General features: G+C 51.1%; 1 protein-coding gene across 4 annotated transcripts in view; it reads right to left on the bottom strand.

Annotated features, from left to right (window-relative positions):
* Window positions 1-22,832, bottom strand: part of LOC147684291 (membrane-associated guanylate kinase, WW and PDZ domain-containing protein 1-like) — a 257,214-nt gene that overhangs the window by 141,810 nt on the left and 92,572 nt on the right. For all 4 annotated transcript variants that reach the window (XR_015300632.1, XR_015300633.1, XM_086940160.1 and 1 more), the window contains one exon: window positions 12,342-13,379. Coding sequence is in view for 2 of the 4 variants with exons in the window: in XM_086940160.1 (XP_086796286.1) it covers window positions 12,342-13,379 (1,038 nt within the window). In the remaining 2 variants the exon portion in view is untranslated. The remainder of the gene's footprint in view (window positions 1-12,341; window positions 13,380-22,832) is intronic.

Raw genomic sequence — 22,832 nt, forward strand, 5'->3', positions numbered from 1 at the left:
AGGCACCAGGGGGTGACCCCTGGGGTGAGGGAGAACAGGTTCGCAAATTGCAGCAGGAGAGCCCGACAGTCTTGGCGTTGTTCCGGGGACAGGGCACCGGAGAGTCGGACCCCGTCCACTGAGCCATCTTTTTCACGGGTCCTCAGTAGGTCAGAGAGGGGCTCGGAGTCTTCTTCCGTCCCACTATCTGTCGCCATCAGTAGGCTGAGCTCTGAGCGTACGAAGTGGGGTTTGAGTCTGTTGGCGTGGAGGACCCGGAGGGGGTTCCGGGGGGACTCCATGTCTATTAGGTAGGTGACAGGGCCCTTGCGCTCAATCACCTTGAAGGGTCCTGTCCATTTGTCCTGCAAGGCACAAGGTTCGACTGGAGACATCACCCATACTTGCTGACCGGGCTTGAACTCAATGGAGGAGGCATGTTGATCGTACCATTTCTTCATGTCCTCCTGACTGGCCTCAAGGTTGGCTTTGGCGAGTTCCCTGAATCGCCGAGTCTGGTTGCGGAGGGTCAGGAGGTACTTATACACGTCTGAAGGGGTCTTCTGGGGGGCCATCTCCCATTCTTCCTTGACCAGGCTGAGGGCCCCCCGGACAGGGTGTCCGTACAGGAGTTCGAAGGGGCTAAAACCGAGGGACTTCTGGGGGACCTCTCTGTAGGCGAAGAAGAGACACGGGAGCAGCACGTCCCATTGGCGACGTAGGGGCTCCTCCAGGCCCATGATCATCCCCTTGAGAGTGCGGTTAAACCGCTCGACCAGTCCGTTTCCTTGCGGGTGATATGGGGTCGTGAACCGGTAGGTAACCCCGCACTGCTGCCAGAGAGATTTCATGTACTTGGAGATAAAGTTTGTGCCCCTGTCGCTGACGACTTCCCGGGGGAAGCCCACTCGAGAGAAGATCCCCATCAAGGCTCGGCCTACCACGGGTGCTGTTACAGTTCGAAGAGGAATGGCCTCGGGATAGCGGGTGGCGTGGTCCACCAAGACCAGGATGAACCGGTGCCCTTGTGCTGTTCGGGGGTCCAGGGGCCCCACAATGTCTATTCCCACCCGTTCGAACGGGGTGGTGACGACGGGAAATGGTTGCAAGGGTGCTTTGATTTTTCGGCCGCTCTTCCCGCTGGCCTGGCAGGTGGGGCAGGGGTTGGAGACATCATTTCGCATCTTGGGCCAGTAAAAGTGTGTTACCAGGCGGTTGTACGTTTTGTCTTGTCCCAAGTGTCCAGCAAGAGGGACATCGTGCGCTAAGTTCAAAAGGAAGTCTCTGAAGCGGAGGGGCACCACCAGCACCCGGCTGGCCCCCAACTCAGCAATTCTTTGCTCACTATATAGCAGGTCATTGTCCCAATAGATCCAGTGGGCCCCTGCGGTGTCTCCTGCGCTCTGGGCGAGGGCTTGCTGTCGGAGTCCCTCGAGGGAGGGACAGGTCTTCTGTTCTTGCCGGAATTGTTCCTGGGTGGGTCCACCCTCTTGACGCCACTGGGCCAGTTCTGGAAGATCCTGGAGCTGAGCGGGCCCTTCTTGGTTTTGCTCTGGGGGGTCAGTACTGAGGGCGTCTCCCTCTGGGACGATCGGGGGAGGAGGTGCTGGCCATTCGGGTTCTTCAGGACTGGGGATGGTGCGGGCGGCCATGGACCGGGTCGTTACGCAGGCCCAGTCCGGGAGGCCCAACATCCCCAGGTGCTCTCTTCTCTCAACGGCTGCCCAGGGGGAACTTTTGAGGTCGTTTCCCAGGAGGCAGTCCACCGGGGCATCATCGCGGACAGTCACCTTCAGCATGCCGGACACTCCTCCCCATTCGAAGGGGACGTGGGCCATCCGACACAGGCTCTCTGAATTGTCAGCTGATCGGACGGGGCAAAGAACGTTTGGCAAGATTTGTTCCGCGGTCACCAGATGACAGCGGACTGCCGTCACACTGGCCCCGGTGTCACGCAGGGCTTCGGCCTTGCGCCCATTGATGTTCACCCACTGGCGGTATTTTCTCGTGTTGGCGGGTAGGGGAGCCCGCGGAATCATGTCTCTTTCCCCTAGGCAAGCCAGGATCATGGAGGCGGGCTCCCATTCGGGCTGTTCTTGTTCGTACTCTTCATAATCTTCGGGAGCTTGCTCCTCTCCCAGGGCGGCGGCAGCGACCTGGCGGGGTATGGGACTCTGGTTCTTCGGGCAGTTAGGGTCGTTGGCATAGTGGCCGGTCCGCTGGCACCGGTGGCAAGTAACGTTGGCTCGGAACCCCGGACGCATTGGGGGGTTTCCCCTACCGGCCGGGGGCGGGGTGTTGCTGGCGGGAGCTGCCGGGTCGGCGTCTCTGCCCCGGCCCTGGCCTCCTCCTCCTCGGGGGCGATGGGGACCTTGGTTGGTTCTGTTTGGTTCACTTGGCCCACTTCGGGCAACTCGAGTGCTCTCCCATCGGTCAGCTTCGGCGGCGAGCTGCCGAGGTTCAGTCAGTTTACTGTCGAGGAGGTGCTGCCTGAGCTCGACAAAGCAATTGTTGGAGAGGTACTCCCACACAATGAGGTTAAAGAGTTGCTCGTAGGTGGTTACGTGGCTGCCCTTGATCCACCCCTCGAAGGCTCGGCTGAAATAGTTCACATACTCCACCCAAGTTGTACCCGGGATCCGCTTGCAGTCGCGGAACCTCTGGCGGTACATCTCGGGCGTGAGTCCGTATCGAGTGAGGAGGGCGGCCTTCATGTGGTCATAGGATGTCATCTGATGGTCCGGGAGCTGCAGCAGGGCGTCGCGCCCTTCATTGACGAACCTCCCCCATAGTCCGGCTTCCCAGTCACTTCGATCAATCCGGTGGGAGGTCATGGCTATCTCGTAGGCCTTGAACCACTGCTGGATATTGTCGTTCCGATAATATTCTCTGACGACATCCTTGGGGATGTGGACTTTCGGTTCGGCAGTGCCCGGGTTGTGCGGGCGCTCGGGCACCCCGAGGTCTTTATTCTGTTTCCGCATCTCTATCTCTGCTAGCTTGCGCTCATGTTCGTAGGCCAGTCCTTTCTCTTCGAGTTCTATCTGCCTTTGTTTCTCTTCCCGCTCCTCTCGGAGCCGCAAGTGTTCTAATGTTATCTTTTGTTCCACCAATTTCAGCTCTCCGTCCAACCGGAGCCGTGCCAACTCTAATTCATGGAGTCTGCTTTTTTCTCGTTCTTGGATCTCCTCCAGGGAGAGACCCGTTCTCCTTCCTTCCGTCGGAGTGGTGTTTGTTTCTGGTGCCTCGAGGTTTTGGTTCTGGGGTACGGCCGTACCCGTTTCTGCCCAAGATTCTAGGGCGTGTTTGAAGTCCTCTTTCGTGCTCAGCCCGGTGGTAGCAATGCCTAGTTCCATGCAAAATTGCTTTAGCTCTCGATGGTTGTACTCTTCTAGTTTCTCCATCTGGAATTTCGCTGTGGATCCGCTCTCTTTTGTTGTCATTGTGGTTGAGTCGTGGGGTGAGTTACTCTCTGTACGATTACGCGTTGGTTCGGATCGCGCCGCTGGCCACCAATGTTAGACGGGGACCTGGAGGGTCGGCCGAGGACAAGAGGAGAGGCCTCCGCTGAGGGCCGTCTCCAGCGATCGTACAGACAAGTAACTTCCCCCCCACAGATGGACACCACACAAGGATAAGGTCAACACTCTTTATATACGGTTCTTGAAGCAAGGATATCAACGATACAGTGAGATCGGGACACGAGGGTCCTCTCAATTCTAGTCTATGGAAGGGAAAGGGGGTAGCGGGACAGTCTTGGTACCGGTCTGGTACTGAGGTGGTACGATGAATATCTCACAATCCTCGAGCTCGGAGTTCTGGACGGTCGGGCCGCGGCAGCGCCAGCAGGCTCGGTGGATAAGTCTCACTTGAGAAGGGCCGCGGCAGCGCCAGCCGGCAAAGGCGATGGTTCACACAAGGATGGGCCGCGGCAGCGCCAGCAGGTCCCGACGAGGATGTAGGTTGCAGAGGGCCGCGGCAGCGCCAGCAGGTCCCGACGAGGATGTAGGTTGCAGAGGGCCGCGGCAGCGCCAGCAGGTCCCGACGAGGATGTAGGTTGCAAAAAGCCGCGGCAGCGCCAGCAGGCAGGACGATGATTCACAAGGCAGGGCTGCGGCAGCGCCAGCAGTCCGTCAAGGATGAGTTCTTCAAGGTGTCTCTCGACTCCAGGATACAACTGCCTTCCTGCTCTGGAGCTGCCCCAGTTATAGGTCTGGCCTCCTTTGATGTCCGGACCCTCGCTCTTGGAGGTCGGGAGGTCCGGGATGAGGGAGTCCAGACACCCAGCAGGGGGGTGAAGCCAGCGCCCGGGGAGGCCAGGGGCGATCGGCACCTGGCGGGGGAGCGCCATTGACACTCCTTTCTCCCATTGACCTGCCAAGTGGTCTCTTCACCTCCTGGGTGGATGGTGGTGCCTCGATGTCGGGGCCTGGCCAGGCCCAGGGTTGGGGTCGAGCTGAGGCCACGTGGCCTCGTGGTGCAGTGTCCAAGATGGCGGCTGGTCCGGGGCAAGGCTGCCGGTGGTGGCCCGGGCCGGCCGATGTCGGGGTGTTCGGGGGCAGGCGTCCCGTTGGGGACGGGTTGCGGGTTGCTTCTGTGGGTAGCCGGGGTGGTTCTTCTGGTGACACCGGGAGAGCCGGTGTCCGAGTCTTGTGATGCGGGGAGGAAGCGGCCCCTTCATGAGGCCTGTCCAACACCCCGTGTCCACAAGTACCCCATGTCCACAAGTACACCATGTCCACAAGTACCCTGTGTCCACAAGTACCCCGTGTCCACAAGTACCCTGTGTCCACAAGTACCCCATGTCCAAAAGTACCCCCCATGCCCACAAGTACACATTGTCCACAAGAACACTGTGTCCGCAGGTTCAGTTGTCAATAAGTACCCTGTATCCACAAGTATCCAGTGTCCATAAGTACCCAGTGTCCACAAGTGCCCTCTTTTCACAAGTACCCAGTGTCCACAAGTGCCCCAGTCTCAACAAATACTATGTGTCCATAAGTACCCTGTGTCGAAATGTATGCAGTGCCCACAAGTGCTCCAGTGTTCACATGTAACCCAGTCTCACAGTACCCTATGTTCACAAGTACCCAGGGTCCACAAGTATTATGTGTGCACAAGTACCCAGTGTCCACATGTACCCAAGTGTTCACTAGTACCCTGTGTCCACAAGTACCCTGTGTTCATAAATACCCTGTGTACACAAGTACCCCGCGTCCACAAGTACCCTGAGTCCATAAGTACCCAATGTGCACAAGTACCCCGCGTCCACAAGTACCCTGAGTCCATGAGTACCCAGTGTACAAAAGTACCCAGCGTCCACAAGCACCCTTTGTCTACAAGTACCCTGTGTCCACAAGTATCCCCATGTCCACAAGTACCCAGTGTACACAAGTACCCTGAGTCCATGAGTACCCTGTGTCCACAAGTACCCTGTGTCCACAAGTACCCCCATGTCCACAAGTACCCAGCGTCTACAAGTACCCAGTGTACTCAAGTACTCCATGTCCACAAGTACCCGTTGTCCACAAGTACCCTTTGTCTACAAGTACCCTCTGTCCACAAGTACCCTTTGTCCACAAGTACCCTTTGTCTAAAAGTACCCTCTGTCCACAAGTACCCCATGTCCACAAGTACCCCGTGTCCACAAGTACACCATGTCCACAAGTGCCCCAGTCTCAACAAATACTATGTGTCCATAAGTACCCTGTGTCGAAATGTATGCAGTGCCCACAAGTGCTCCAGTGTTCACATGTAACCCAGTCTCCCAGTACCCTATGTCCACAAGTACCCAGGGTCCACAAGTATTATCTGTGCACAAGTACCGTTTGTCCACAATTACCCTATGTCCACAAGTACCCTGTGTTCACAAGTACCCCATGTCCTCAAGTACCCAGTGTACACTAGTACCCTGCGTCCACACGTACCCTGTGTCCACAAGTACCCCGTGTCCATAAGTACCCAGTGTCCACAAGTGCCCTCTTTTCACAAGTACACCATGTCCACAAGTGCCCCAGTCTCAACAAATACTATGTGTCCATAAGTATCCAGTGTACACTAGTGCCCTGTGTCCAGAAGAACTGTGTGTCCACAGGTTACCAGTGTTCACAAGTACCCAGTGTCCATAAGTACCCAGTGTGCACAGGTACCCTGTGTACACAAGTACCCCGAGTCCACAAGTACCCCGAGTCCATGAGTACCCAATGTGCACAAGTACCCTGTGTCTACAAGTACACTGTGTCCACAAGTACCCAGTGTACAAAAGTACCCTAAATCCACAAGGACCCCCATGTCCACAAGTACCCAGCGTCTACAAGTACCCAGTGTACTCAAGTACTCCATGTCCACAAGTACCCTTTGTCCACAAGTACCCCATGTCCACAAGTACCCAGTGTCCACAAGTGCCCCAGTCTCAACAAATACTATGTGTCCATAAGTACCCTGTGTCGAAATGTATGCAGTGCCCACAAGTGCTCCAGTGTTCACATGTAACCCAGTGTCACAGTACCCTATGTTCACAAGTACCCAGGGTCCACAAGTATTATCTGTGCACATGTACCCAGTGTTCACAGGTACCCAGGGTCCGCAAGAACCCTGTGTTCATAAATACCTTGTGTTCACAAGTATCCAGTGTACACTAGTGCCCTGTGTCCAGAAGAACTGTGTGTCCACAAGTTCCCAGTGTTCACACGTACCCAGTGTCCACAAGTACCCTGTGTCCACAAGTACCCAGCATTCACTAGTACCCCTATTTCCACAAGTATCCAGTGTCCATAGGTACCTCCGTGCCCACAAGTTATTGGTGAACGGGCAGTTTCCACCGAGGACAAAGTCTCCGCAGAGCTGTCCTGGCCCGCAGGTAATTGGTCATTCTTAAAGGACGTGCCTGAGCACTGCTGGGGACCCGTGCCAGCCGCCCATATCTTGTGAGTGTGCACCCAGGGGGGAGTGGGCCTGGACCGGTGCACAATCCCAGCGGTTGTGGAGTCGGCTCTCATAAGTCTCGGTTTTCCCAGAGTAGTTCTGGGAGGTTTGTGGGCTCTCAGTGGCGTGGGCTCGAAGGCCGGCCCTGGTGAGCTCGGTGCAGCCGCCCTTGGAGCCGCCCTTGCACTGGGACTTTTAGTTACTTCATTGCTTTGTGTGAGGAAACTCGTCCCTCCCACTCCCGCCCAGTTTGGGGGCCGGGACACACCATTCCCGCCGTGGGGACAGATGTTCTCCTGTGTTTGGCAGAGGTGCACAGCTGGCTCTTTCCAGGGCGGGGGTGACGGGCGGAGACATTTTTGGGATACTCACAAACTGACGCACGTGGGTGTTCCCAAACTTTCCAGGGCGTGGCTGGAACACTCACTTCGGTCACTAAGAGATTTACTCGCACATAATACCACAACACACCTGGGTAATATTATACACGAGAAATACAGGTTGCACCTTTCCGTGCCAAGTGTGGGCAGGCAGAGGGCACAGAGTGCGTGCATTATGAAGCTGCAGCTAAACCTCTCGTTAGGAGAGCTTACGTGAAAAACAGGGGGCGCTGCACCCCCACCCCTGGGCAGAGGGAGACCTCCTTTAAAGCTGCAGAACAGGTCTGCAAGGGCACAGGAAAACACTTGCAAAACCTGAAGATTCATTCTGTAAAACCAAGCAGAGCAGGATGTGCAGTGCTCTGTGCGGCCACCAGTGGGCAGTCTCAAGCTGAAACCAGCAACAAGGAGGCTTACTAAAGATGAAAGGCCAGACTTTGATCCCTGTTTCTCTGGAGCTCTCAGCGCCCAATGAGAGAGCTCCTCTCTTCCAGATTCAACAAACCTGGTGCCAGGGTGGCCTTCATTTTAAAAGCAGCCAGAAATGATGGTAAATAAAATAGTAACGTTTTGTGTCATTTTGAAACAATTTGTAATGAAGCGTTAACTTTAAATGACCTATAAATTATATAACATCATTTCTTTGTTGCCAAAACTCTAGAAGATGTTGTACAGGAGCAGACACGAAATGTGGAGAAGCACTGATGGTGAAAAAAATCTTTAACAGAAGTTCGCCCATCCACAGCCCGCTGCAAAAAAATATATTTTTTTCAGGCACTATTTCGTACAGGCAACAGCTTTCATGGTGCAGTGAGTCTGGGATAGCAATGGCCAACAATGACTCTGGTTAGCTGGTAGATCAAATCTACTCTCTCTAAAGCATTCTGGACAATTCAGCTGCAGACGATTTGGCGAAATTCAATGTCTTGTTCCTCATCAGTCCAATGCAAGGGGAGGATGTTGATAATGTTCTGGGGTCTTTTTGGTGCTGGAGCTGATGAGAAAGTGTTCACGTCGACTTGTGCACAAGCCCAGTGGGATTGTGCAAAATTCGAACTGTGTCCAAATAATATCTCCTATGATGTTATCAGTTCTTGGTGTGACAGGCAGCTTTAGCGCTAAGAGCTGTTGGGAGCCTGATATCTACGCATATGCGTGCTTTCCCCATGTGTTGGGAATTTTTCATGATGAAAATCAGTGAGACCCAATCGGTGGGAATTTGGACCATCCCAATGATGCCCAGATCTTCTATTCTTTTCTTTACTTTGGAGCCAACAAGAAAGGATCACTTGTTAAGCTGTCTCAAATTTGTACGGCTCAACTTTATTCTGACAGACATACCACGTTCCAGTAAAAAGATATTGGTTATGGATCACTTTCATTTCACCGGTATTCACTATTAGCACAAAGTCAATGAGTTGCTCTGTCTCAGCTGTGCTACAGTTGAGTAGGATGCCAGCCCCAGTCTCTATTAGCATAACATTCTCAATCACTTCACTGTTCCTTGTTGTATCTTGACTCAATGCCTACCTCTAACTTTTATGGGTTCCGCATCCCACACGCACACGTTTCTTGCAATGTGGCTGAGCCACAGCCTTGGATTTAGCCAGTTAAACTCCCCTTTTGCTACAATGTAAACCACTGCTCCAGTGTCTAAAACGCTGAGATTTTCAGGCATCAGGCATTGCTGGAGTGTCTTGACTTCAATAGCTCTTTTCCACAAAGAAAATCACAAATATGTCCAGAGTTGATGTTACTGGATCCCATTATCTGTCTAGACATTTAAGGATTGCGTTTTGCTTAATCGTGGCTCAGAGCACCTGGCCCCCCCCTCATGGTATCAATGACCCTCATGTAGACAAACCTGGACACTTGTATACACACCAAACTTCTTCCATACTTATTCATTATCCCTTCAGTATTTACAAAAGACAATCTCTGCACCTAACTTAACTCTCATGCACCTGCCTCAAATTCAAAGATTGCCTCTCTCTCTCACTCACACCGACCGTATATGGTATCAAAGGTTTTCTCGCACATATTTTACACTAAAAACATTTTTAATGTCTGTATTGAGGTGGCCATATAATGGGAGCTTGAGATATGAAACCTCACCACGAGTATAATGCACTTCCGCCTTGTTTTCTTCAAAGACCATTGAATGGATCGCTGAATGAGAGAAGAAGGAAGCTTGAGAGAATGGGTGTGGTTATTCCTTGAGGTGGGGAGTCACCACCCAAAATAATATTCAGATTTCTTACAACAGACATTACCACCATCAATATAAATATTGGGGCCTGTTCATAAAGAACATTTTGTGGTATGTTTTGTAGTACAAAAAAAATTCCACAAAATGCTATTCACAAACCTACATGCAGAGTTTACGCATCGGCCTCTCCTACCTTTTCATGTGCGGCAATCTCCGCCCGACTGTGGAGTATCCGCATACATAGTATATGTTTTAGTCGTGAATGTGGGAGGGATAGGATGGACCGGCTGTGAAATGGGAAACACTTACTACTAAGGGGAAGGGCTTAGGGACAATTAAGGAGGGGCTATTGGAAGCTCCGATGAGGGGCTTACAATGGGATGTTTACTCACTCACAAAAAAGTAAGCCCACTGCTATTCACAAGCTTCCCTTCTATAGTTACTAAAGCCAAAAGGGACATAAACTCTAGTATATTCCTCCAGCTCAGAGCTGAAGTAAGTCTAGTACCACACAACACCTGTATTCGGGAACCAAGAATCACAGCATCAGGGTCCCCTGAATTGGAGCCTGACAATTCGGGAGCTTATTTATACTTCCGGGGGTGATTTTACATATCACGTACATTCAACGAGTTTGATACGCTACTGGAGGAGGACTATATTCTGTCAATTGCAGTACTAGATTTTGACATATCTAAGCTGAACGTTGGCTTATGCTGAACTTTTCGACGTTTAACCTTCTAATCAACATTGGTTTTAGGAGGTCTATATATTCGACCGCATTGAGACCAAAGCCCTGAGGAAGTCTAAGGGGTGACACCCCCAAGCGACGAAACGTGTTGGCTAAGGCTAAAAGACAGGCATGGAATAAAAGTTACACACAAGAAGATACGGAATTCTGTCATTGTGTTATGATACTCTATCAGTGTACTACACTGTAACTGATTTGAGCAGCATGTGCTTCGACCTTTGTAAAATGAAATTATTTAAAATATATTGAATAACACTGCAATTATTTTCACAGTGGCAGGGACTTTTAGCCCTACATGTAGTCATACCTCAGTTCTCAAATAAAAATAGTGCTCAGATAAGACAACTTGTGTATTCAAAAATTCAACTGAGTACTTGTAGCAAACATTAGTGCATTCACGCCCGATCGCTAAGGTATTTGCAGCTACCTTCAAGTACTCACACCGACCTTTCGAGCACTTATAACTTTAAGTACTCACACCGACCTTTCAAGCATTTATAACTTCAAGTACTCACACACGACTTTTCGAGCACTTATCACTTCAAGTACTCACACCCGACCTTTCGAGCACTTATAACTTCAAGTGCTCACACCCGACCTTTCGAGCACTTATAACTTCAAATACTCACACCGACCTTTCGAACACTTATAACTTCAAGTACTCACACCGACCTTTTGAACACTTATAACATCAAGTACTCACACCCGACCTTTCGAGCACTTATAACTTCAAGTACTCACACCGACCTTTCGAGCACTTATAACTTCAAGTACTCACACCAACCTTTTGAACACTTATAAATTCAAGTACCCACACCGACCTTTCGAGCACTTATAACTTCAAGTACTCACACCCGACCTTTCGAGCACTTATAACTTCAAGTACTCACACCGACCTTTCGAGCACTTATAACTTCAAGTACTCACACCCGACCTTTCAAGCACTTATAAATTCAAGTACTCACACCGACCTTTCGAGCACTTATAACTTCAAGTACTCACACCAACCTTTTGAGCATCTATAACTTCAAGTACTCACACGGACCTTTCAAGCATTTATAACTTCAAGTACCCACACCGACATTTCAAGCACTTATAACTTCAATTACCCACACCGACCTTACGAGCACTTATAACTTCAAGTACTCACACCGACCTTTTCTAGAACTTATAACTTCAAGTCCTCACACCGACCTTTTGAGCACTTATTACTTCAAGTACTCACACCCGACCTTTCGAGCACTTATAAATTCAAGTACCCACACCGATCTTTCGAGCACTTATAACTGCAAGTACTCACACCGACCTTTTGAGCACTTATAACTTCAAGTACTCACACCGACCTTTTGAACATTTATAACATCAAGTCCTCACACCAACCTTTCAAGCACTTATAACTTCAAGTACCCACACCGATCTTTCAAGCACTTATAACTGCAAGTACTCACACCAACCTTTTGAGCACTTATTACTTCAAGTACTCACACTCACCTTTCAAGCACTTATAACTTCAAGTAACCACACCGATCTTTTGAGCACTTATAACTGCAAGTACCCACACCGATCTTTCGAGCACTTATACCTGCAAATACTCACACCAACCTTTTGAGCACTCATTACTTCAAGTACTCACACCGACCTTTCAAGCACTTATAACTTCAAGTACCCACACCGATCTTTCGAGCACTTATAAATTCAAGTACTCACATCGACCTTTCGAGCATTTATAACTTCAAGTACCCACACCGACCTTTCGAGCACTTATAACTTTAAGTACTCACACCGACCTTTCAAGCATTTATAACTTCAAGTACCCACACCGATCTTTCAAGCACTTATAACTGCAAGTACTCACACCGACCTTTTGAGCACTTATTACTTCAAGTACTCACACCGACCTTTTGAGCACTTATTACTTCAAGTACTCACACCTGACATCTTGTGTACTTACTGCTGACCTCTCATATATCCATATCTGACCTCTTGGTAATCACATTTGACCTCTTGTATGCTCACATCTGACTTTTAATATGCTCACACTTCAACTTCTCTACTTAGAGATGACCCATCATGTACTCACAGTGTGTGCCGCTCTCACCTTCTTTTCCAGAGGTGGGAATCTCACTGACGATGACGAAGCCAAAGCCTTCATGCTCCTTCCGTTCCAGCTCCACTTCGGCCAGCCTGGATGGCCGGTGTGGCCTGTCTGCCAGGCCTGTGGCCGGATTGCGAGTTTGTAAGGGACGAGAGGCCACTGGTGTCGGGCCGGTAACTGGACTGGAGTCTGACGAGGAATGAGGAGCCGTTGGCGTTGGCCCGGTGACTGGACTGGAGTCTGATGAGGGGCGAGTAGCCACTGGTGTCGGGCCGGTGATTGGACTAGAGTTTGATGAGTAGTTGGGGGCTGCCGTCTTTGGGCCGGTGGCTGGACTGGAGTTTGATGAGTAGTTGGGGGCTGCCGTCTTTGGGCCGGTGGCTGGACTGGAGTTTGAGGAGGACATGGGGGCTGCCGTCCCCGGGCCGGTGGCTGGACTGGAGCTTGAGGAGGACATGGGGGCTGCCACACGTCGGCCAGTGGCTGGACAGCGGGTTGGTGAAGGGACGGGGTCCACTGTCCCCAGGGAGGTGAGTGCTAGAGTCTGCCTTGACACCTGAACCAGGTCCTGCAGGCTCTTCTGGCACAGCACGAGGTCGCAGGGCACTGGGTCCATGAAGCTGGTCGCCTTGATGACATCTTCCGGGGCGGTCCATCCCTCAGAAGACTCCAGAAGTTGCTGGGAGGGTCTTGCCATCACCGGCCTGCCGCGTTGACCGCATGGCTTGTGGCCTCTGTTCTGTTCCTTGTCTCCACCCGAGCTGCGATCTTCACATTGGGTGGCCTGAGTCCTGGAGACTCCTCCCTCGGTGGTCGCCCTGACCACCTTGGAAGACCCCTGATCCCCCATGCGGCCGTCCTTTCCTTCCCGGCCTCGAGTTGTGGCTCCAGGAGATTGCAGGCATGGTGGACCCTTGATGGGAGCCGTTTCATCTTCCAAAACAGTTTTGAGCAGGTGAGGCCTGTGGCTGGTGGTGTGGGACACAGAGGTTGTAGCCACATCAGGCAATGGCACCGTGGGGGGCACAGGGACCCTCAAAGCTGGAAGATACCAAAAAACAAACATTAGAAGTGCACTCACCATATACATGGGCCAGAAATGGGAAGGGATGGAATGGGGTCTAATGACAGTGCCATGGCCTGCCAGCAACATGGGTGAATGGCATAGCATTGCTATCACCTCTCACCAGTGCGGGATTTGCACCGGTACACCGCACTCTCACCACAGATGTGTGATGGTTGTGTACCGCACGGCCAGCACCTAGGATTTCCGGAGTCACGATGGGCTGGTCCCTCCCTGGACTTACTCAGTCAACCTTAACTCCCACTATGACCATGCATCCTTCCCAACGCAAACATGTACTTCGACACAACAGCATCACAGGATACAGAGCACAACACCAGAACGCGGATCCATAACATTACACGTGGATGGAATCTACATTTTATAGACAAAAAAGGGTACAGAAAGCACCATTACGCACTGGCCCTGGTACAAAAGGTGCATGGTATAATGTATGATATTGAATGTATGAGGTTACAACGCTTACATTTACAACGCACGCCTTTACAACGCAGTTTTTACATCGCAACAACATTTTTTAACTACATTTACAACGCATTCCATTACATCGTATTATACCTTTACAACGCATACCATTACAACGCATACCATGAGGTTGCATTTAAGGTAAGTGTTGGATAGTGTAGGGGTAAAAATTACTACTCTAACTCCAGGGGCTGCAACAGTAGGGTAAGTGTTGGATAGTGTAGGGTTACTATGCGTTTTAATGGTATGTGTTGTAATGACATGCGATGTAATGCCTGCCTTGTAGTGACATGTGATGTAGTGTCATGTGTTGTAGAGACATGCAATGGAATGCTTGCGTTGTAGTGACGTGCGTTGTAGTGACTTGCGCTGTAGTGACATGCGTTGTAAAGGATGTTGCAATGTAATGACGGTGTTGTGAAGGTTGTTTCCCATGATAACATGTCATCACCATTGTAATTGTAAATTGTCTTTATATAGCGCTTAGCACCCCTCACAGTGAGTATCACGCTACTCTGGAACAGAAGGTTAGATGTGAACAGTTAATCAGTTCGTGTTCAGTGCTTTTTTTTTTGCAGGAATAGTTTTTGTAAGTTTGTGCTCATGAGAGTTCATGTATTTAGTAAGGTTTAAAGAAGGATAGATAAATTAAAGTGGATTAATAAACGGAAGACGTGAGGTGTTGCTGGGATAGCCGGACATGTGCGAAGAGTCGGTCGAAAGAGAGACGAGTTTGGAAGGATATTTGGGGTCCACTGAAGTCTGCAAGATTTGGGATGAGTCAGAGAGTGGGGAGAAAAGGAAAACGTAGAAGGTGTTTCTTTTCTTTTTTTTTAATATAAAAAATGAGTATATACACGTGTGTTGACATTAGCCATAGTCATATCTCTATACAAGGCATAAACCCATATATACACGTATGTAATATTATTGAAATGGTCAGAGATACATGTCTGCGTCGCGCATTAATATACGCGCACTGTTCTATACATTGTTTTGGAAGTAACTAGTTATTAGTCTTGAGGAGGGACATATGGCTGGTTCTGCAGCCTTGTGCTCAGGTCACCACACACCTCCAGCACTGGCTGCTCTGCCGCAAGCCAGACCAGTACCGACACCGAGCGACAAGGCGTCCCCGCTCCGGCGACCCAGCAAAGGAAGTGGGCAGGTGCCGACAAGGCGTCCCCGCTCCGGCGACCCAGCAAAGGAAGTGGGCGGGTGCTGGTAGAAAGCGGAAAGAGCCGCCTGGAGAAAAACGGTGGCGCAGGGCCGCGCAGCAAGCACGAAAGAGTCACAAGAAAAGGGCAGGAATGCGCTGTATCTATGAGATCCGTGCTACAGCAACCCGGCGGGGTCCATACCGGGGTGGCGTGGTGAGCAAAAGAGCGATGGATTACACCCAGATCTCTGTGGCGAGGGTGAATGTTTGCATTATCAGCATTCCGTCCATCACGTGTTCCTTCTGCTTGTATGTAAGAGATTCGACGCATCCCTGTCCTCTTCCGCTGCGATGATGCACAATGGGCTGCCCTGCGCCAACGCAGGCAGCGTTGCGCCATGGTGCAAGGGGCCTGCATTGTAGGAATGATAATTTTAGTGCAGGAAGGGACACCTCCCTGCACTAAAACAATCCATGGAGGCGTTTTCCTCCTGTGTGTGATGCATTCGGGGAACAGCCTTTACAACGGGGGCATTACCACGCGCTACCATTACAACACTACCATTACAACGCAAGTCGTTACAATGACGACTTGCGCTGAAGGGTGCTGTTGGATAGGGAATAGTTTAATTTTGTATTCCAACACCTTCCTACCGTAACGTGGGCTGGAGTTGGAATAGAAAATTAAACTATTCCACTATCCAGCGCTTACAGCGCAAGTCGTTGTAACTACTTGCGTTGTAAAAACAGCGTTGTAATGGCATCCGTGGTAAAAGCCTGCGTTGTAATGCCATACAACCACTGCATTCTGCAGCACACATAGAAAGGGGAAAAAACAAGGAGAAAGTAAGTTATTTCTCCTCATTTTTCCTCCCATGAGGAGGCGTAGGCTGTTCACGCCTTCCCAGGTTTGCAAGTCCTTGTAAATCCGGGGCAGCGTCAGAATCCATGGGTGTTGCGTGGGAACCCCCCCCCCCCGCAATGCTCATGCAACGCCTCTCAGATGCAGCCTGAGGCAACGCAGCGGCGTGCCCTTCTTTGCCATACTCCATATTTACGAGGCCGCGAAAAGCCGCACAAAGTGGCTTTGGGGGCCTCTTAAAAATGGGTCTTCTCTCTGCTCCGTCGAATGTCAAAAAAAGTGACGCACCAGCGGCGCAATTGACTCGTAAACGAGCCCCTAAGTGTGTTTACGCATATTTCTCTGTCGTTGAGAAGCCGCCTGGACAGGAGAGCTGGCCAAATAGCAAGATAAGAAGCAAGGGCGGCGAGGCTCCGATTTCTTTACATTTTCTTTGCCGACCTCCCTTACGCTTCGCAGCTTCAATGGGATACAAGGTTATATAATGTTTATTCACAGTGAGCTAGAAAAGCACTTTGAACGCGCTCGAGATTGGGGACAAAAAAAAAAATTTAACCAATTACCTCCTCGGTGTTTAATACAAAAAACTTTCCGTGCAAAAAAATCGCTATCATCAACATTTGAAACCAGTGTCACTCTTGTATCTTGGACACACTGATGAAAAACTCTCGGACGTCGCTTACATCCCTTTTCCAGCTCCCACAAGTGAGGGTGGGTTTGGGATTTAAAGTCAGCGAAGGAAGGATGTGTTTGTACTTTCACCGATTGCGTCACCGCAGGAGCACTGATGGCGCCGACGCTGCTTGCGTCGACCTATTCCGCTGATATGGACAGACCTGTTTTAATATCTTACTTTTAATGACTGCGTGTGCTGAGCACTGGGCGGACCCGCTCCACTTAAAGCCCTGCAGCGAGTTCAGCCACTCGGGCGGGACGGGTTGGGCCATGAATGGTTTATTGTGAGGATTAATACCTACTTCGGGCCTGAGGACGAGTGAGTAGTTGTTTCTGACCCCAGTGCGAACCGCTGTCTGCACAGGGATCTGTATTATGGGCGTGGTTATATTTAACTTATCTGATAATTATTGGATGCATTAAATACCTCAACCGTCATAAAATTCAGTCTGGTCAAACCTGCCGAAGTTTAACAGGGAAAAAGCATATGTCATTTACTGTTTCATGTAGATTTTGGATCAAAATCCACGTTATTCCCCATAAGATCATTATAGGTGCGATCTATTGCGCCTGATAAATAACATACGCTGTAGACTTGTTATTTACAGGTGTGATACTCGTAATGAAGGCCTTAGTAGAGGAAAATCACCAAAAGTCAGAGAAGCCATCGGCGCGCAGATCAGATCCCTGGCCAGACGATCCCTGGCGCAGACGATCCCTGGCGCAGAGATCCCTGGCCAGACGATTCCTAGCACAGACGATCCCTGTGCCGAACTATGCCGAGCATTCTACGTTTGTGATGGAGTAACCCGTCCGCCAAGCTCTACGTCTGGCCCTTGGCAGACTTACACCTGCAATCTCAGGCCTCTGGCACAGGCTGTCCCAGCTCCTCCGCGGTCCGCGCCCGCCCGGCGCCTTCTCACACAGGAAGGAATCCGGGAATCCGTTTAGATCCCGCCCTCAGGTGACCAGCTGCTGCTTTTTCCATCAGACGACTTTGAAAAAAATCACCCTTTTTTAGATCTCACCTTGACGTCCCGTCCTCGACGCCTTAATCCAATCAAGGGTGGATTACAGCAGGGCCGCCAGGGCCGGACTGGCCTTTCATTGCACCGGGCATTTCCTAGGTGGGTGGAGCCCCTGCAGGCCGCTCCTGGAGCCTCTGTCACTCTCCCCAGATCCATGAGGGGAACTACAGCGGGCCCTAGAGACTTCAAGAGACAGGATGGGAGGGCAAGGGAGAGAGAGCAAACAGAGAGGGAGAAGAGAGAGAAGAAGAGAGATGGAAGGATGGAGAGAGAGCAAACAGAGAGGGAGAAGAGAGAGAGAGAGCGAGAGAGAGCGAGAGAGAGGAGAGAGAAGGAGAGAGAAGGAGAGAGAGAGAGAGAGAGAGAGAGAGAGAGAGAGAGAGAGAGGGAGAGAGAGAGAGAGAGAAGGGAGGGAGAGAGAGCAAACAGAGAGGGAGAAGAGAGAGAGAGAGAGAGCGAAAGAGAGCGAGTGAGAGCGAGAGAGAGCGAGAGAGAAGGAGAGAGAAGGAGAGAGAGAGAGAAGGAGAGAGAGAGAGAGAAGGGAGGGAGAGAGAGCAAACATAGAGGGAGAAGAGAGAGAAGAGAGGGAGGGAGAGAGAGAAGAGAACAAAAGAGAGAGAGAGAGAGACAGAAGGAGAGAGAGGGAAGGGAGGGAGAGAGAGCAAACAGAGAGGGAGAAGAGAGAGAGCAAAAAGGAGAGAGAAGGAGAGAGAGAGCAAACGGAGAGGGCGAAGATAGAGAGAGCGAGAGAGAGAGAGAGAGAAGGAGAGAGAGAGAAGGAGAGAGAGAGAGAAGGAGAGAGAGAGATTGCTCCAGGAGAGGAGGCAGCGGGCTGGTTTGAACACTCTCCCCAGCTCTGCTCTTCAGTCCCCGCCGGGCCCTGGTGCCATCTAAACACCAGCTAAAGTCCTTCACCGGTCCCAGTTTGGAGGAAATGCTGCCGCCGCCTGTTGAGGGCCGCTCGACCCTCCCCTGGCTGCCCATCCTAAGGGGGGTTCTAGGGAAGTCTGTGAGGACAGTGCGGAAAGCCCCAGGTGGAGCGACCACCGCGGTGCCAGGCTGCACATTATCACGGTCCGTTCGTGGGCACCCACCCCACACCTGCTGCAGGCACACTACTGCTGATGCCAGGCTGAGGGCACACACCCCACACATGCTGCGGGCACACCACTGCTGATGCCAGGCTGAGGGCACACACCCCACACCTGCTGCGGGCACACCACTGCTGATGCCAGGCTGAGGGCACACACCCCACACCTGCTGTGGGCACACTACTGCTGATGCCAGGCTGAGGGCACACACCCCACACCTGCTGCGAGCACACCACTGCTGAAGACAGGCTGAGAGCACCCACCCCATACCTGCTACGGGCACACCACTGCTGATGCCAGGCTGAGGGCACACACCCCACACCTGTTGCGGGCACACCACTGCTGCTGCCAGGCTGAGGGCACCAACCCCACCCCCCCTGCGGGCACACCACTGCTGATGCCAGGCTGAGGGCATACATTCCACACCTGCTGCGGGCACACCACTGCTGATGCCAGGACTCGGCCCTTCCTACCTACAAAAACGGTTCTTGTTTATGCTCCAGCTCGACAGTTGAGCTCTTCATCCCTTCGCTTTGTTCAGGTTCCCCGGTTCAGATATCAGAGGCGAGGTGGCAAGGTGGTAGTTCTTTGGCAAGGAGGGCCGCTGTTGCCTGGAATGCGCTGCCCCTCGAAACATTCAAGACCCCACAGTATTCAAGAAAAACTTGAAAACACATCTTTTCGTTTGAACAGACCGTCTCACCCTTCTTGTAGGCGTCGCACCGGGACACTTGTGAGTATCCATGCGCGCTACAAATTTAAACAACATAACATCCCAAGATTCACCAATGTGTTGAAATGCGTCAAAAGCCTACGCCGCCCCAGGTGAGGCGCAACAAGGATAAATCTCTTCATTTCTCCTCATTTTGTCGTCTTTGTGTCTGTGCACAGCAGACAGACAGACAGAGGGAAACGACGACCAGCATTGTTTTGTGCAGGAAGGAGCCCCTTCCTGCACAAAACCAATCCCGTCTTTAAGGCAGGCGCCCTCGCCCCATGACACAAGGGCGCCTGCGCTGGCGCTAGTCAGCCAAAGTGCGCCAGCGTGAAGAAAGCACAGGAATGAGCCGTATAACGTTAAATACAGCACAATCCAACCCTTTGCCTTTCACACAGCGCAGCGAGGGTGCCTGCTGCGTTGCACTGAGTGAAAAAATGGAAAATAAGAGCCCTAATGCTCAAGGTTAGAGCATCACATCAGTTTATGTTAACACACAGCGCACCTGCAGACCCGAGGAACGGCGGATGCAAAAGAGAAAGACATGAAAGAGACCACAGAACAACGAACGGTGCAAAAAAGGACAAAACTGGGGCTCCGTGAGAAAGGAAAGTCTGAGACCGATGGACATTTGTATTTCATACTCCAGAGACTGCACTCTCTACGTGAGCTGACCCAAAGGACAACTAGGTCCGTTTTTTAAACCCCCTACATGAGGTCTCTCTCTGCGCGAGCAGGGCTGCGCACTACAATGCTAGGAGCGAGACCTAAAAAGGAATACCAATGTACTCCAATCTGAAGCAAAAGGTCTAAGGAAAGACATGAAAAGCGTATCCTCGACCATTCAAGAGGCTGAATCTACAACCAGCGCACGAGAAGAGGTCTCCACTCGAGACAGCGGAAAGCAGAGACAACAACAAAACCAGTGCTTTAAATGGGCCGGTACTGTCCGGTACAGAGTACCAGCACTTTTTTATTTTGAGAGGGAGAGTACCGGCACTCCTCAAGAGAAATGTAATACTTCTAATTGGAGAGTACCGGCACTTCTCAAGAGAAATGTAATACTTCTAATTGGAGAGTACCAGCGCTTCTCAGTGACAGGCAGGTAACCTGCTACAGAGTACCTGCACTTCTATTTTTCCATTTCAAGCACTGAACAAAACAAGATAACATGGCTGGAGAGGGAAATCACAGAGCCGGAAAATTAAAAATAGAAGAGGAAACCGTAAGAGTTTTGGTTTACCAGAAAGAGTTGAAAATGATTCAAGATCTTGCGCCTCTTTCCTAGAAGCGCGAATCCCACAAACTGTTGGGATATCCTTTGGCAGAGTTTGAGATTGAAAGACCCCACAGAATTCCAGCTAGATTGCCGACCAACTGTTAAACCCGAGACCAGGCCTTTAAGAGAGCCGTACTCGGGGATGATACCAGAACGGGAAACATCCGGAACAACGAGGCCAGAGCATGAGTTCCGGAAGCCCGCAAGCCGAACAACGACTTGCCCCAACAACGACTTTGCCATAACCACGCATGTGAGTGGTTAAGGCAGAGTCGCTCTAGTGTTCGGGATGGGGGAGAGAGGAGTGTCTGAAAGCAGACTTGTACAGGTAAGTGGGGTTTCAGGGTAGTTTTCAGGGGTGGGGAGGTTCTGGGTAGTTTTAAGGGGATGGGGTAATTGAGGTAGTTTTAAGGGGTGGGGGTTTGGGATAGTTTTTAGGGGAGGTGGAGTTTTGCTGTAGTTTTCAGGGGTGGGGGGGTTCCTGGTAGTTTTTTGGGGATGGGGGATGTGGTAGTTTTTAGGGTTTGAGATTTGGGGTCGTTTTTAGGGGGTGGGGTGTTCGGGGTAGTTTTCAGGGATGGAGGGGGTTCAGGGTAGTTTTCAGGGGTGGGGTTTTGGGTCGTTTTCAATGGTGGTGAGGGTTCTGGGTAATTCAGGGGTAGGTTTTGAGGGAGGTGGTGTTTCGGGGTAGTTTTATAGGGGTGGAGGGGGGTTCTGGGTAATTCAGGGGTAGGTTTTGAGGCCGGTGGGGTTTCGGGGTAGTTTTTATGGGGTGGAGGGGGGTTCTGGGTATTTTTCAGTGGTAGAGCGGGGTTTGTGGAAGTTTTCAGGCGGGTTCAGGGTATTTTTTAAAGGGGTTGTTTTTAAGGGCTCAGGGAGGGAGATAGGGGTAATTTTTTAGTTAGGGATTAGGGGAGGACGGAGTTATATTTAGGGCTCAGAGAGAGGGGGAGGTACTCTTAGCCACGTAAACCCCTTTACCAACATGCCTTTGCCACAAACATTTGTGCTAAAGGCATGCGTGGTAAAGCAATTTGTGGTTAAGACATGGTCATTGTAGAGACCGCGTTGTTCAGGTATGTGGGATAGAGGAACTCGTTGTTCCGACATACAACCACTGTCAACCACAGAAAGGGCTTCCGAGCCCTTGGAAGTAGGGCAAAGTCACTCAATATTGCCGTCTTCTTCGCAGGACGCTCAAGAACAGAGATCATTCCATGAGGAAAAAAACGCCTACTTCCACAGACCTGCCGATCCAGAGTCTAAGGTATAGTGTAGGGGCATAGAGCGGAGTAGAGCGCTGCACAGTGGAGTGGAGTAAAGCGGTGGAGTGTCGTAGAGTGTGATGACGTGTGTAGAGTGTGGTGGAGTGCAGGAATGTAGAGTAGAGTAGAGTAGAGTGCTGTGGGGTGGCATAAACTGTTGTAGAGCGGAGCTGTGTGTCGTACAGTCGGCGGGTGCAGATGTGCAGAGTGGAGTGGAGTAGAGTGCTGAAAGTGGCATGGAACGGCGTGAGGGAGTTGCATAGAGTGGGGTAGGATGTTGTAGAGTAGTCTGGCATAGAGTGGTGTTGAGTTGAGTATTGTAGAATGAAGTGTTGTAGAGCAGAGTGGAGTAGCGTAGAGAGTAGTGGTATCGGGTGGAGTAGAGTGTTGTAGAGTGGAGTAGTAGAGTAGAGTGTAGTAGTGTCATAGAGTAGAGTGAAGGAAAGTGCTGTGGAGTGGCATTGATAAAGTTGCGTGTCATATAGTGCCTTAAGTTGAGTAGAGTGTGATATGGGGAGGGCGTGAATTGTCAGAGTGGAGTTGACTGGAGTGGAGTAGAGTGGAGTGGTGCGGCAAAAGGTGGAGTAAAGTTTCAGAGTGGGGTGGCCTAGAGTGGAGCTGTAATGAGTTGAGGGGTGCAGAGTGGGGTGGTGCTGAGTGTAGGGGTGTATAGTGATGTATATTGGAGGGGCGCAAAGAGGAGGGGCGTGTCGTAAAGTGACATGTCGTAGAGTGCAGTGGAATGTTGTAGAGTGCAGTGGCGTGTCATGGAGTAGAGTGGTATGTCGTAGAGTGCAGTGGCGTGTCGTAGAGTGCAGTGTCGTGTCGTAGAATGTCTTAGAGTGGCGGGACGTAGAGTGGAGTACAG

The sequence above is a fragment of the Lissotriton vulgaris genome, chromosome 10 (assembly GCF_964263255.1).
Source record: "Lissotriton vulgaris chromosome 10, aLisVul1.2, whole genome shotgun sequence".
NCBI lineage: Eukaryota > Metazoa > Chordata > Amphibia > Caudata > Salamandridae > Lissotriton > Lissotriton vulgaris.